At 36.9% G+C, this 14,271-nt stretch overlaps 2 protein-coding genes across 2 annotated transcripts; one reads left to right on the plus strand and one right to left on the minus strand.

Moving 5' to 3' along the window:
• Positions 1 to 388: 388 nt before the first annotated feature.
• Positions 389 to 8,610, minus strand: LOC113686023 (E3 ubiquitin-protein ligase RNF8). Its single transcript, XM_027203614.2, has 4 exons — positions 8,345 to 8,610; positions 5,984 to 7,124; positions 2,902 to 3,270; positions 389 to 1,559 (listed from the first exon to the last, which is right to left on the minus strand). Exons 1-4 carry the CDS (start codon positions 8,570 to 8,572, stop codon positions 1,516 to 1,518), a joined length of 1,782 nt encoding a protein of 593 aa, XP_027059415.2. The 5' UTR covers positions 8,573 to 8,610; the 3' UTR covers positions 389 to 1,515.
• A 120-nt stretch (positions 8,611 to 8,730) lies between these two features.
• On the plus strand, positions 8,731 to 13,708 carry LOC113686030 (monocarboxylate transporter 4). The gene is made up of 4 exons (XM_027203623.2): positions 8,731 to 9,283; positions 10,270 to 10,883; positions 11,731 to 12,103; positions 12,904 to 13,708. The coding sequence occupies exons 1-4, from the start codon at positions 9,133 to 9,135 to the stop codon at positions 13,095 to 13,097; spliced, it is 1,332 nt and encodes a 443-aa protein (XP_027059424.2). The 5' UTR covers positions 8,731 to 9,132; the 3' UTR covers positions 13,098 to 13,708.
• The last annotated feature ends 563 nt before the right edge of the window (positions 13,709 to 14,271 follow it).

Here is a 14,271-nt window from a genome sequence, read left to right on the forward strand (position 1 = left end):
TTTACAGAAAAGAATGGCAAGGCAAAAATGTAAAATTTGCCCCTTAAAATTTGTGACAGCATGTATGTCTTTTTCTCTAAAATTCATGGGTGAAATGGGATGAGGAACCCTCTCCCCCCCCCATCATATACCTATTGTGTTGCAAAATAGCTACTACAATTGTTACTCAATTACCTTTAATTTGTTTTAGTGTTGAAATAGCTGCTGAAATAAAGAATCATGCGACTTGTGACCTGCATTTAAAATCCATCACCATTTTTTCATTATCTGCAAGCCAGGATTGGTTGAAAATTGGTCAGAAATACTATCATCAAGACCATTTTATTTTAGAATCTGATTTTTTCTTGTGCATTGCCATTCTTCTACCAAATAGAAAAAGTCAACAAAATTTGAATGCTTCAAATTTTATTCCCTCCCAATGTTACATGAATTTACAAAGCAATAATATAAATATTGTGTTTGTTATAAACCACTCTGTTTTAATGAAAGGACTGTATACACTCTGTAAGTTCAACATAAGGTTAAGCTATCTTATTCCATTTTGAACGCAAAACTGCTATAATATTAGCACATACCCCCACCTTTTAGAAGTTCAACAGACTAATAATCCATACAGTAGTAAGAAGTCAATTAGGCTTAATTAATGAGTGAATTAACTAATTAATAAAGCCCTATTAGTTGCCAGAAATGTTTTTTCAGTGATAGTGTTGATTCATAGGGTACAAAGGCAGCCAAGCCAATGAAATTTTTTCCACATGGTTACCTTTGAAGTTTACTATCTATTCTTTATTTTGTTTTTATGTTTGAGAGGGAAGGAAGGGTGGGGAAAAAAGCAGTATTGGGGAATGGTTGACAGAGTTGAGCAAAATATTTGATCAGGAACTTGGCTTGATCTGTCTGTACCTTAATCCCCCTGTGTGACTGCCTACATCTAGTGATGACCACACCCTGTTAAAGGGGGTCTTACACATACAATTTTGTCTTCATTTCTCTTTTAAGTTCCTGAAAATAAGTTCACTTTAGGTGTACGTAGTTCAGTAGGGCATGAAAATGTAGTTCTTCAAGTTACAATAACTTTAGATTACCACCAGGAGAGAGATTTTAACTTTACCAACAGGTACAAACATTGCACAAAGGAAATATTTGCATGTGCACCACTCTGTCTTAAACACTCTCTGAATTGTTCCAATCATTAACAATATTACACTAAATAACACTCTTATCAGAAAGAGATAACTTATAATCTACTGTAGACAGCTTCCTTTTTTTTTTGCAAATCAGATTATGAAAGCCATAACAAGAACAATGTTGAAATTGAAGCATCAATACACATTTCCATCCAGAGCAGAAATTCATTCAAAGCATTTCCCTCACATAGTTTCTTAATTAGGTATTATCCTTGTACATTTTATAACCATTGATGTAAATTAATTTAAATGTGTTTTTGGCATCTGTACATAAGGGTTCAGTACTGGCTACCAATCTGAACAGCAGCTCAGTTGTCCACCACTGCAGTTAATGACTGAGTGGGCATCCGGGAGCCCAGTGTCCTCTCATTCCTGGTGACAAAATTTAATTTCACAAAATTACTTTACATATTTTTGTTAACACAGAAAAGTCAAGGTAAATTTTCGAAGTTAATAAATCTATCAAGGATAGCAGATACATAAAAATAAAATAACAATAATCATCATCATCATCATCATCACTTTTATTTTTGTTGTTACACCAGTGTCTTTTTCTCCGATGGCACTCAATCTGTCAAATTTTGATCTCTACTACTTCCCTGTAATCAGTAGTCATTTCATATGGCAAGAGCAACTGCTTTTGCCATGAGATGACTACTGACTACAGGGAAGCTTGAATCAGCTGGGAAGATAATCATTATTTACTACAATTGACAATTTAACCCATTTTGCAAAGAAACTCTTCACATCCCATTGGCATAATTAAAAAGATTTCAATTATAGACCAATTATACCCTTGACAAATACACTTGCCAAGAAAATAAAATTGTCAAAAAGAGTAAATGCTGCTTTCAACATTACTCAGTTGTTACCATAAGCATATTAAAGGGAAGAAAACAACATGTTTGGGAAAAAAGTTTGGTTCTTGTGAAAGGAAGGAAATTACCCCTCTACACCCTAGCTTACGCAGGTTATACAGGAAACTGCAAGTAGACATTTCCTTTCACAACAGTCTGATTTTTTAATTTAGAGACTTTAAGATGACTGCCATTTATAAAATAAATCACAGCTACTATGAGTGCCCTGATTGGTACAAAACCTATCATTTACTGCACTAAAAGTCTATCGTTATTTTATAAAAGCAGAATACAGCACTTCCTATCAGTTTACCAGCATAAGAGAATACATTAAAAAAATTGTGTGCCTGATTGGCTGAAAACAAGTGCATATTTCATGTAACACAAGTACAAAGTTGTAATTTGAGTGAAAACTGCAAATAGCATGCAGCCAAAGTTTTATCCCTCTTGACTTTCTGTTATGTGTTTCTCATGTAAATTAATACTGAGTAACATGATTTCTCATGCAATTTGGTGTAAATAAGCACTTGTAAATTTGTGAAAGACTACAACTTGCACTTACCCTCTGTGTTCATGAAAATTTGCTGTCATTAAAAAATTTACTCAGGCATATTAACACCAAATTGCACTCTAAATCATGTTGTTACCTATGCTAATAACCCACTTGGGATGTTGGAAGAACATGGAAAAAATTTGTAAATCATAATTTATAAACTGCCGAGTACTCCCAGCATCCCAAGTGGGTGTTTATGCTGGTTAACTGATAGAAAGTTACATGTGTTGCTTACAACTTTTAATTGGTAAAAATATTCATAAGGAGAAATTGCATGTCAGCAATTAGCTTCACAAATACTTACCACACAAATGGCAATGGCCATAACCTGGATAATAAGTCCCAGGAAGACCATGCATGTAGTTATGCTGGTAAGGCTGCCGCTCATAATCACTACCGCTGTAACGATATCCAGCACCACCCCCACCATTGCTACCATGGTTACCATGATACCTGTTCTCATAATACCTTTGGTTACCATAGTTGTTTCTTTGGTGTACAGCAGGGCGGTGCTCTTGAGCTTGACGGCCACGAGGTTCCCTTGCAGGCCTCATATGCCGCATTGTGTTCTGCACCATTGCCTGGGTAACAGTGTTACTCTCACCCTGTTGGCCCTCTGCATCATTCAAAGTGATTGGATGTTCTCGTGACCCAGGCATAGCTGTAGAAGCAGCTGTGAGCAGTAAATTGATCAATGAAATGTTAGACAAATGTCAAGTTCTGTCTGACTCTGAGAAGTTGTTTACAAGTATCTTTCAGTCCAGCATTGTGAAAAGAAAATATTCATATCATAATTTACAAATAAAAATACTAAAGCACAAATTTTTCTGGGCCCTTCTTACAACAAAAAAAGGAAACAACATTTCAAGGCAATTTTTGCTTTTTCAGCACATTGTGAGCAGACGAAAAGCCAATACTTAAACTTTTCCACTTCAGCTTGCAAAAATTTCAAGTATTACTTGAACCTCATGAACTGCGAATTAGTACACTGAGTGATGTTTATCAGTTCATCAATTCCTTGCCTTTCAACTAGAATGCAAGGACAGTCATCATCAAATTTATGACTACAGGAGTTAGTGAGAGAGGAAGTAGTCGGAAAGAATGAAAAGGATGGAACAACAAAAAAGGAATAAGAGAGGTAAAAAGATGGGAAACTAGGGATATCAAAATGATGACAGGTTTTATAAATTAAACACGACCAATGCAACCGGTTGTTTACCTACCAAAATCCATTTAAGTCTTTTGTTCATAACTCCTTAAAATTATTAATTTCAACAATATCTTTATATGCCAGATTTGTTAGAGTATGAAACCCTGAAACTAAGCAAATGTATGTTACCATAACTGTAGAAAATATCACAACTTTTCCACTCTTTTTAAATATTAATTAAATGGTATTTCAGCTACCATTTGTCATTTTTCACAAAACTTGTATGTATGAAGCTTCCAGATAGAAGGACAGCAATGTTCCTCAGAGATCAGAACACATTTTCATCAACTAGACATTTAAACTGGGGCCTCTAGCCATAATTTTAGCCTGATATTATTCCTGAAGAACATCAAGGGACACCAAAGATATATAAATTTAACATTCCCAAGGACACTGATCAGTTCCTTCAAGGAGCTGTTTTAAAGTGACTGAAAGAAACCCACACTGTCTTTTATATTTGCATGAAAGTTATTTATCTTAGAATCATATTATTTATTACAAATACAATTAATAAGACACTGTGTTACAATATTTGTGAAAGTTTTGTTTTTGTTTAACATTTGAAGATTATTCCAAATTGGATTTTGCTCCTCCTCAAAGTTTGAGAAAAAAAAAAAGTTGTCTGCTTCTCAATGCACTGATGAAATGGTTCAATCTGAAGGATGTTAAATTTAGTGTTGGGTTTGGAAAATCTGCTGTTGATTGCTCCTGTAGAAAAAGATTAGCCATTCACAATAACAGTGACACCCTGATGCAGAGAAAGAAAAAGAGAAATAAATAACCACCATTTTTAAATGTTTCTTTTTCTTTGCTTTAATTTTCCTCTTTTTGTTATTTTTCTGGACAACTTGGCTTTCCCTTCAATAACTATATTGTCATGGTTTCCTTTAGGAAAAAGTGGGGGGGAACAGTTTAAGGTAACAAGAGAATGTTGTCCATGTCTGAAAACAAAGTAGCTCCACCCTAAGATTCTCTCCACGGTGTATAGTGCTTCAAAACAGTTATGCCTCTTCAAAAAAAAAGCATACACTGTAGCAATTTTTAACCTGCAACCATTGTTATTATTATCATTAATGCAAGTTATTTCTAGAACTAATTAAAATTTTAACCCAATAATCAATTGTTTCATTATCAAAATGCACTTAAAAATCTCAATTTACCACCTATGTGACAGAGTGGATGTAAATTTTCACATGCTTCATGCACTGGAGTGATTTAAATAAAATTTTTCACTTTCTCTGATTGGCCACTTGGCATGTTGAGTAAAAATAAATCTAAAAAGATGTTTGAGTGAATGAATACCAGAACGAAAATAACTATTGCCTTCCCTCTGTCAGCAATCTACAAATTTGAATATCTATCATGCCTCACTTACCGACAATAAAACAAATCAAGAAAGGATCAAACTTTCAGCAGGCAAACATTTGCTTTGATACAAATCTTCGGTTACATCTACTGTAGGACTGAGAATAGGAAATTAAGCCATGGCAGAATAGTTGTGTCTTCTTCCACAAATTCACAAATGCTTGTGAGCATATTTTCTCACTAAGCATCAAAATGTATTTGCACCTTTGGGGTATCTGCAACCACTTTGTTTCACGAAGGGTTCTGACTTCATCAACAAAACTACAAGTTTGACTTTTCATTTTGAAGACAATCAGTTTATGAACTGTTTGATTCTCTCACAATCATAAATTTCTTGCTTACAGATTTAAGTACTTCCTTTTGGAGAGTTTGGTTGCGAACACAATCGTAGATATTAACCAGTTACAAGTTAGGCAATGGTCTCGTAAACATGTATGTACACTTGGACTGGTTTGACAAATGGGCATTAGGGACATCCCTATTCAGTAGGAATCCTATGATGAGGTAAACATAATTATGCAGACTTTTCATTCTCCTGGTTCCTTGAGTAAGTAAGAACACTTCACTGCGAAAACACCTCTCTTAATTTTGCAGTGCCATGCAAAGAAACTTTATCGGCAAGATGTTTTTTTTTTCTCTTTCGGGATCAGATGGATCGTTATTCTTTCCCTCACAGTTGGCACAGATCTTAACAAACAATTACATGTGGTCACCTAGTCATAAGACAAGGTCACCTGTAGACAAGGAGTTGTACAGGTTCACAGCTTCACTTAGCCATCAATGATGATCACTGCATTTTGTAGAATATTACCTCTTTTCAACTCCTCCCTTTCCTGAGTGACAGTCTGCCGCCTTGTCTTGGTCTCCTCATCCATAGATTCCACCATTTTGGCAATGGCGTTATCAAGAACAAGAGACCTGACTGGTCTTCCCACTATGGGTTGACGGCAGATTGGACAGTTGTTCTTCTTCTGAAGCCATGACATCAAGCAGTATTCACAGAAGGAATGGGCACAAGGTAAGGTAGTAGAATTAATGAAAAGGTCCTGACAAATTATACAAGAAAACTCATCCTCCATCTGCTCAATGACTGTTTTCCGTGCAACTTCCTCCACTCTCTTTGTCTCTTCTTGTTGTTTTAGAAGCTCCTTGTTTTTTGATTCTACAATTTGTCGCAGCTCCTGTAAAGTGGATTCCATTTTTCTCTCATTTGCCTCTAAGTCTTGCATTCTAGCTTGGGATGCTTTGTAATTCTCCAATTCTATATGCAGCATGTTCTGCCGGGCTTCTTTCTCAGCAATCACTTGCTCCAGTGCTTCTTTTTGTTGAGTCAACTGATTTTCTAGCTGTTTGTCTTTTTCTTCCAACTGCTTCTTCAATTCTTCTTGCAACTGCATTTCCACAAGTTTCTTTTCTTCTATCAAGCTTTCTTTTTGGCTTTTCAACTCCTGATTGAGTTGCTCTTCCTTCTCCATCAACTTTTCTGCAAACAGTGTCTTAAGAGCACCTTCCAGCTCATGTTTTTCTTTTTCTAATGTGGCCTTCTGATCTAACAGCTTAGTTTGTAGCTCCTTCTCTGTTTTTTCCAACTGCAGAACAACATCTGCATGGCATTTCTCTTTTTCTTCTAATGAAGCCTTCAATTTTTTAATCTTTTCTTCAGCAACACTAATGGCTTCATGAACAGCAGGATGATCTGTACTGAATGGTACCATTACATAGCCACCACTTTCTCTGAAGATTTTCCTCTGTTTAACTGAGCTGTCTTTGTTACTCAACAGAGATGAGTCTGCACACCTTTTGCGGCCTCTAGCAATGTGTTCAAAAACATATTCAAATTCTGGTGTATTAGAGTTTACTCCAACACCAAAAACCACTCGATCACCAGGTTCTAGTAAATGAGGGATGCTTGGTTGAATCCTGTTTCTATTGATAAACACTCCATTCAAGCTCTGAAAGATACAAATAAAAATAGACATAGAAGCTTTAGAAATGGCCCATTCAATTAACTCAAGAACTAGTCCTTATTAGAGACTACGAGGGAAAACACTCCAAGCAGCAACTGTTTTGCTAGCCACAGAGTAGGACAGGATTTTTTAGCCTAAATTGCTGAGAAAGTCATCACTGATATCAGTCCACTACAGCTAAGAAGTATTAATTATCCACTATGTCCAACAGCCAGTTGGGTGTTGTGAAGAAGGTTGTGTTCACCGACATGACTCCTTCTTCAGCCCTTCATTGCATTTTTCTGATGTCAAGAGTTCCTTGAACAATGTTTACATGAAATACCAGGCATGATATATATCATCCTTCAATATTTTCTACAGGTGAATAATGCATACACCATGCATAGGAAATCAATAATCACCCTACAACTTTGTCATAAATAAAATCTGTAAGAACATATTTCCATTAAGATTCTTGTTCGGTCTCAATTTAAAAACCATACTACATGACACTTTCAACATTTTTTTTAATTTCAATAACAGCAAAAGTTTCAGCTTTTTTCTTCCTGAACATAATCATCTTGATATTTTACAGCATGACTGTGATAATATCAAGCAGAAAAAAAGAAAAGGAATGAACTTGATCAGAACTTTATTCGCACAATGGAGAAAAAACTAATTTTGAAATCGTAAGAACTGAACAAAAAGATATTTATGATGGGGAATTAATTCTGCGGCAGGTATTTACATGTAAATCCTGCACGACGCTGAATAAATTAACGCCCATCAGAAAGTCCAACGAAAGGTTATTTTCGCACTGTTGGTTCACCCAAAGCCAAGGGCTACAAACCGTTTCATAAAGCATTCAACAATACGGGACACTAACAGCTGTTTAAAGATGATCTTTACATAACTCAAGAAACCTTTAGAGGGAAAGCGCAAGTTTAATTAGGGTGGTCTTTTGAGAGTTATCCAACCAGCTGCAACTTCTTCAAGGTATTGAATATTCATCACCGAAAACACAACAACAAGCGTACTGCGACCAAAAAAATTAAAACGCTCGCAGCAATTTTAACTTGAATGTACGAAAGTTTCTCGCCCTTAGCAGTGCATAAAAACTTGCGCGGTAGAAAGAAAATGTTCGCATTTCGCAACCAATATGAATGAATATCATGCTTTATTAGCAAGCGACCCTTGAAGGATTAATTCCCCAGAGCTTACTGTACCTCATGATCCACTATCGTCCATTTGCCAGCCGAAACAGAAACAGTGGCATGTCGACGAGAAATCATTAATGGTGCAGTTTTTGACGTCAAACGTACACTTACATCTGGAGATATTATTCTACCAAAGGTTATTGGTCTATCAGGCAAAAGCATAACGCTATTTGGGCAATAGGAATCATTTTTTCCGCCAACTGGAACTGTTTTGCGAAGCACAGCTTCGTGCGCCATCTTCTCGGAGTGTTTACTTCATGACGCAACAATGCGCATGCTTAGAAATTTGAGTAGATACATTCTTAGGGGGGTATACATAGTAGAAGAATGTCTTTTTAAAAAATATCAGTGTCTAACGCACCTACCTCTCCCCTAGTTCAATTCCAGTTATTGTTATTGTTGGATTGTGGGGTAGGTGCGCAGTTATTGACTCAAAGGCTTCACACTCGGAGGTGGGAACGGAACAGGCTTTAACAGACTACTTAGTGAATTTGCATTATGAAATTTTTTCCAAAAAGTGAGAAATCAGATGAATTTAAACCAGGTATGATGTAGTTACTCGATTGTCGTCGAATGTCACGCAATACGCCAATGTCATATCACACTGAGAGCGCCGCCTCAACCTTAATCAGCCCCAGGTTATTTCAAAAGTGTTTCGCAACACAACGTGGCACGAGTTGTCAGTGATGATTGTGTTGTCAGATTTTATTCAAACAACTTTCACTCGAGAGGGAATGCGAAAAATGCATGAACCCAATAAATGAGCAGTATCGCTCTTAACTGAAGAAAATCGCGGTATGTGTAGAAAAGAGACTGACAGTCCCTGGTCCTGGTTGGTTTGCTTTTGTGCAACTGTTATGATCGCTTTGATGTTTGGAATCTCGCTCAACTTTGGAGTTCTGTTTCCAGTGTTAATGGACTACTTTCAAGAGTCACGAGAAAAGACAGGTAACTTCATGGAAGAAACAGTTGAAATAATTTTTCATGTGTGATGACTGTTCACTCACTTGGATTTTTTTCAAAATTTTTTATGCGCGTTCTTTGGTTAAAATTTCATTATGTTAGTCTTTGAATTGTCAAAATAAATTCTAAGGCTTATCATTAACGGCTTAATTTTTGCTATGTATAAGCTTGTTTTTTTTTGTTTTTTGTTTATTGTTTTTTTCAATTTATGACCAAATCTAAGGTTTGGAACACCGATTGAGCATATTTCATTTTGTATTTACATTTATCTTAAATACAAGTACATATGACTCTAGATGGTGTGGTATGCTGATGCAATCGCCTTCTATTTCAGTTAGTTTATTAAAAAAAAACATCAATTTGCTCAATATTTTTTTTAACTGTTATAATATTGCCTCTAAGGGTTAATCAGATGAGCAACACTGAACTGACCTATTCATTACCCCATTGACACTTAATAATGACTAGCATCTAATTTCTCCTAACATTATCACACTGAATCATACATTAAGGTCATGAGAATAAAGGAAATGATCACCAACCAAAGTTAGCACCTTAAGAAATATATAGACAACAGTATGAAGAGTATGCAAATGATGTAAGCTGCCCAAGTTAAGTGATTTTCCCCAGCACCAACACAAACTGCAAGCAAATTTTGTCCTTGCTCAATTCCAGCCCACTTGAAAGTTTTTTTTTTATGTAAATTATGGCACTACTCTTTCCACACTTTGACAAAATACTTTTTGAAGTAGGCAGTCATAATAATCCAGTAAGGCCATCTAATAATAACAAGTGCATTCAGGATTGTTAATTATTTGGACCTTTTGAACATGTAACTGCTCGGTTTATGTTGAAGTATTAATATAAACTTCTTTAATCTAGACTCATCTTTATATGCACTACCAGTTTAAAATTGTTTTGAAAAAAAAATCTAGTAACAATTTTTTGTTTGCCTTCATTTTTTATTGCAGCATGGGTTGGTTCAGTCGGAATAGCCTTAATATTTGTCCTTGGACCTTTGACGAGCATGTTAGTGAATCGCCTTGGCTACCGTTTAACAGCAATATTGGGTGGATTATTAGGGTCCATTGGTTTGTTACTATCATCTTTTGCTTCAAGTATTTATGTTATATATGGGACTTACAGTGTTCTGTTTGGATTTGGAGGCAGTTGCATTTTTGTGTCATCTTATGTGGTAACGTCACAGTACTTTGAAAGGAACCGATCCATAGCAACTGGCATTCTTGCCTCAGGAACAGGGCTGGGTGTTCTTGGCATGGCACCAGTTCTTCAAGGCTTGTTGGACTCCTTTGATTGGAGAAAAACTTATCGTCTAACTGCAGCAATTTACTCAGCTGTTTGTGTCCTTGGTCTTACATTTAGTCCAGTTTTAGTAAATAAGGAAAAAAGTGCACCTGAGAAAGAAAATGAGGTACTTGAAGACTTAAATGAAGAGAAAGGAAAAAAAATAGGAAAATCGAACAAGTGGATAGACTTCTCAGTCTTTAAGGAGAAGGTGTTTGTGGTTTTAACACTCTCAATGTCAGTTGCCTTTATAGGGCACCACATCCCAAGGTTACATTTGGTACGTTGCTGATGAAATTGTTGCTTATAGAATAATACAGTAATTACCTCACCATAGAGTCACCCAAAGTCAGAGCAATGAAAGTTTGCTCTAATGGCTGGTTGGTCATATTAATAATCATTATAATGATAAGTAGACAGAGTACCTGGGTAGTTAGTCCAATAAAGTCTGTTATCTTACAAGTCATGTTCCAAGTCAGATGACTAAATAGCAGTGGTGTGATTACATAATCACCCGAACACATCATCTTTGAGCACATCAACTCCAAGAGTCAACTTGAAGGCCAGTTGCCTCTTTAGCCCTTGCCTGTGATCAGGCCCTCATTATAGGCACTTAAGCATGAGCTTTTCTTCGCCTGTGAGAAAGTTTGAGGCCTTGAGCATAACACAAGCTGGTGAGGTCAAACCTCTCCTTGACTCATACAGGTAGAGAAATGCATCTCCCACAGTGCTGATGATAGGACCTGCTTGCAGGTTACTTAAACCCTCTAACTCCCAGACCAAATTTGTAATTCTCCTTACTGTCAACCATACAATTCTTTTGATGTTATTTAAGAGAATTTAGTATTAGGTCAACTAATTATCCCAAGATTGATAGTTTTCTTTATTCTCATCACTTGTCTGGTTGATATTGTATTGATATTGTAAGGAGAAATTCTGTCTTGGTCACTCATGGGAGGTAGAAGGTTAATTACTTCCAGCTCTTGCCTTACACCACTTGTAGAGATTTCCAGTTACATATTATAATTGATAAGAACAGATTATAAAGCCAACCCTTTTTATTTATTAACTAAATGCCCATGAATGTCAGAATTGAATACAAATTCCTGTTCATTGAAATTTTTTAGGTGAGGTTCTCAGAGGACCTCCATGTTTCAGCTGATGCAGCATCAAGGCTTTTTATCTACATTGGTATCACAACATTTCTAGGCCGACTACTCAGTGGAATCCTGTGTAACATACCTGCTGTGAATCCCGTCTATGTGTTCATGGTTGGTCTTGCGCTGGATGGCTCATCTGTTGTTTTGCTTACTCAGGCCAAAAACTATGGGTATCTTATAGCATTTTCTTTGTTGTATGGCTTGGCAGATGGTTTTGAAATAGGCACATTTAACATTTGCATGATGAATAATTACTTGGAGCCTAGGAAGAGAGCTTCTGCTTTTGGTTTAAGTGCTATCTTCTATGGAACAATGACTGCAGCTGGACCTCCCCTAGCTGGTAAGTAAAACAGAAATCACAGAAATATGAAATAATCTAGAATTTTTTAATTTCAACCACACCCAAACCAACAAATTCCAATAAACTGCTACACATAATCAGTAAGGCAGAGGTCAAAATTATGTTTAGAATTTTTTCAGTCAAGGCTTGCTTTAAATTTGAATCTATCTGAATGATTACTAGGTGAGGAATCTTTCATCCCCCTGTTTGGGGCAGGTAAGTTAAGCAAGAGATACCTGATAAAAACACAAAGGAATATGGGGTTGACAGCCAGCCAAGAGAGAATATAAGCAAGCTATATTTTTGAAGCCAGGGGAGGGGGATGGGGGTGTACTTGCTAATAATAAGCTAATGGGGATGTGCCACTGGATGGGGTCATATTTTCACAACTGGATTGGCTCTAATGGGGTTGCATTTTCAATAGATGTACTAGAATGGGGTTGCACATTTCAGGATTTTGGTAAGAAAAAAAAATTCTGGTAAGAAGGGATTTAAAAATGGCAAGACTGGCAGTTAAAAAGTGAGTAAGTTAGGATGACAAAAACTACATTTTCCTAAAAGTTACTAACATGGCGTCTATAATTGAACACAGGAAAGATTGCAATAGGGTAGGGTTTTGAAAGACCAGCGCCACATACTCAACAAAAATTGACTCAAGGAACCCGTGCTCCCATCCTTTCCCCCCCCCCCCTCCCTTTTCAAGATTTCAAGAAGTGTGCACGGTTGAATTGGTGAAGCTGGTAGACAAAACTTCTTCATTATTTGTTGTCATTTGTTGTTTCATTAATTTCCATTAACAGGTTTTATGACAGATCACCTCCACACTTACGTGCCATCTTTTATCATGGCTGCTGTGGTAGAGTTTACAGCAGCAGCACTGCCTTTAATCCTTGTCTGTGGCAAAAAACAGGTGAAATATGGACTAAATGAACATTCTGAGAGAGAAGACAGAGATGAACATCTGAGACCAGTGGTATGGGAAACAACTTTGTAAAGAACTCTAACTTGGATGAAAATTATGCTGGCCGACGAAAGTTGCACAATTTGGCAGAAATGGTCAAGTCAAGTTTGTTCTTCTCTCTTCCTAAATACAAAACAACTTAATTCGTTTCATTCAAAAATTAGCTAACAAATTAATTTTCACACGTTTGTTGATGGTTCATTTTTAAGCCTCACCAAGAAGTCCTAATAAATAGCGACAGTATAACAGAGAAAGCCAGACCCGTTACCCGCCAAAGTGGCCTATGACGCGCGACCCTTGACCCATGACTCGTGAGCCGCCACCCGCTACAATTGCCTGCGACATGCAACCCTCGACCTGTGAACGGTGGTCCGCGACCCGTAAGACAGTAAAAGATAAAGGCTTCACCAAGAAGTGCTAATAATAGATATATGTGTAACAGAGAAAGCCAGAGAAAAAGCAAACCAATCAAGTTCAAGGCAACGTTATTTAATAAATCTAAATATGAGCAAATAAATCGAATTTGCACATGTTTAATGACGATTTACTTGTAAGGTTCACTAAGAAGTGGTAATAAAAGGTAACTGTTATAAGAGAAAGTCAGAGAGAATGCCAAAGCAATAAACACGTACAGGATAACTTGATAATGTGTGGTCGGGAATCACAAACATTCTGTGTGAGACAGTTCTTAAAGAGGGAGGGGTGGGGAGGTGTTAGCTTTTACCCTGTGGGCTGGGCTTAGACTGCGCGTCAGGCGGTGGGTCTAAAACGCAGGTCATGGGAAGCAGGTCATAGGTATTTGATAATTCTCTGTTTCAACGATGTAAAAAGAAAGTTTGGGTAATCGAGTAACAATACAACATATTTTGCTACACGTCAGGTACATATTGGAAACGTGTGTTGAAACTGCATATTTCTTCCACGTGGATGAATGGTTAATGTTCTTAGTAATTGGGGTTTAATTGATCATAATTTAGTCTCAAATTCCCTCCTGTTGAGTTGACCTTATCTCATATTTAGAGGAGTCCATACCGACTGATTGCCGACAAACAGCTTGGTTATTGGTACACTACAATGCGCGAGAGTTAGTGTCGAGTTTGGCTCGGCAGCGCAAGGGATTTGTCGGTGGGGGCTCAGGAGTGACTGGTGACAGAAAGAAAACCAGTTGACAGTACAATTTTGGTCCCAATTTGTTTTATATTCATGA

This window comes from Pocillopora damicornis, chromosome 7 (genome assembly GCF_964200805.1).
Source record: "Pocillopora damicornis chromosome 7, jaPocDami1.2, whole genome shotgun sequence".
NCBI classification, from domain to species: domain Eukaryota; kingdom Metazoa; phylum Cnidaria; class Anthozoa; order Scleractinia; family Pocilloporidae; genus Pocillopora; species Pocillopora damicornis.

Excerpts from the sequence above, each read along its gene's own strand:
- LOC113686023 (XM_027203614.2), bottom strand. The coding sequence starts at position 8,572 with ATGGCGCACGAAGCTGTGCTTCGCAAAACAGTTCCAGTTGGCGGAAAA. Across the intron at positions 3,271-5,983 it reads AAGGGAGGAGTTGAAAAGAG|CTGCTTCTACAGCTATGCCT; the intron begins GTAATATTCTAC and ends TACTGCTCACAG. Across the intron at positions 1,560-2,901 it reads TGGCCATTGCCATTTGTGTG|GAATGAGAGGACACTGGGCT; the intron begins GTAAGTATTTGT and ends TTTTGTCACCAG.
- LOC113686030 (XM_027203623.2), top strand. The coding sequence starts at position 9,133 with ATGTGTAGAAAAGAGACTGACAGTCCCTGGTCCTGGTTGGTTTGCTTT. Across the intron at positions 9,284-10,269 it reads AGAGTCACGAGAAAAGACAG|CATGGGTTGGTTCAGTCGGA; the intron begins GTAACTTCATGG and ends TTTTTATTGCAG. Across the intron at positions 12,104-12,903 it reads AGCTGGACCTCCCCTAGCTG|GTTTTATGACAGATCACCTC; the intron begins GTAAGTAAAACA and ends TTCCATTAACAG.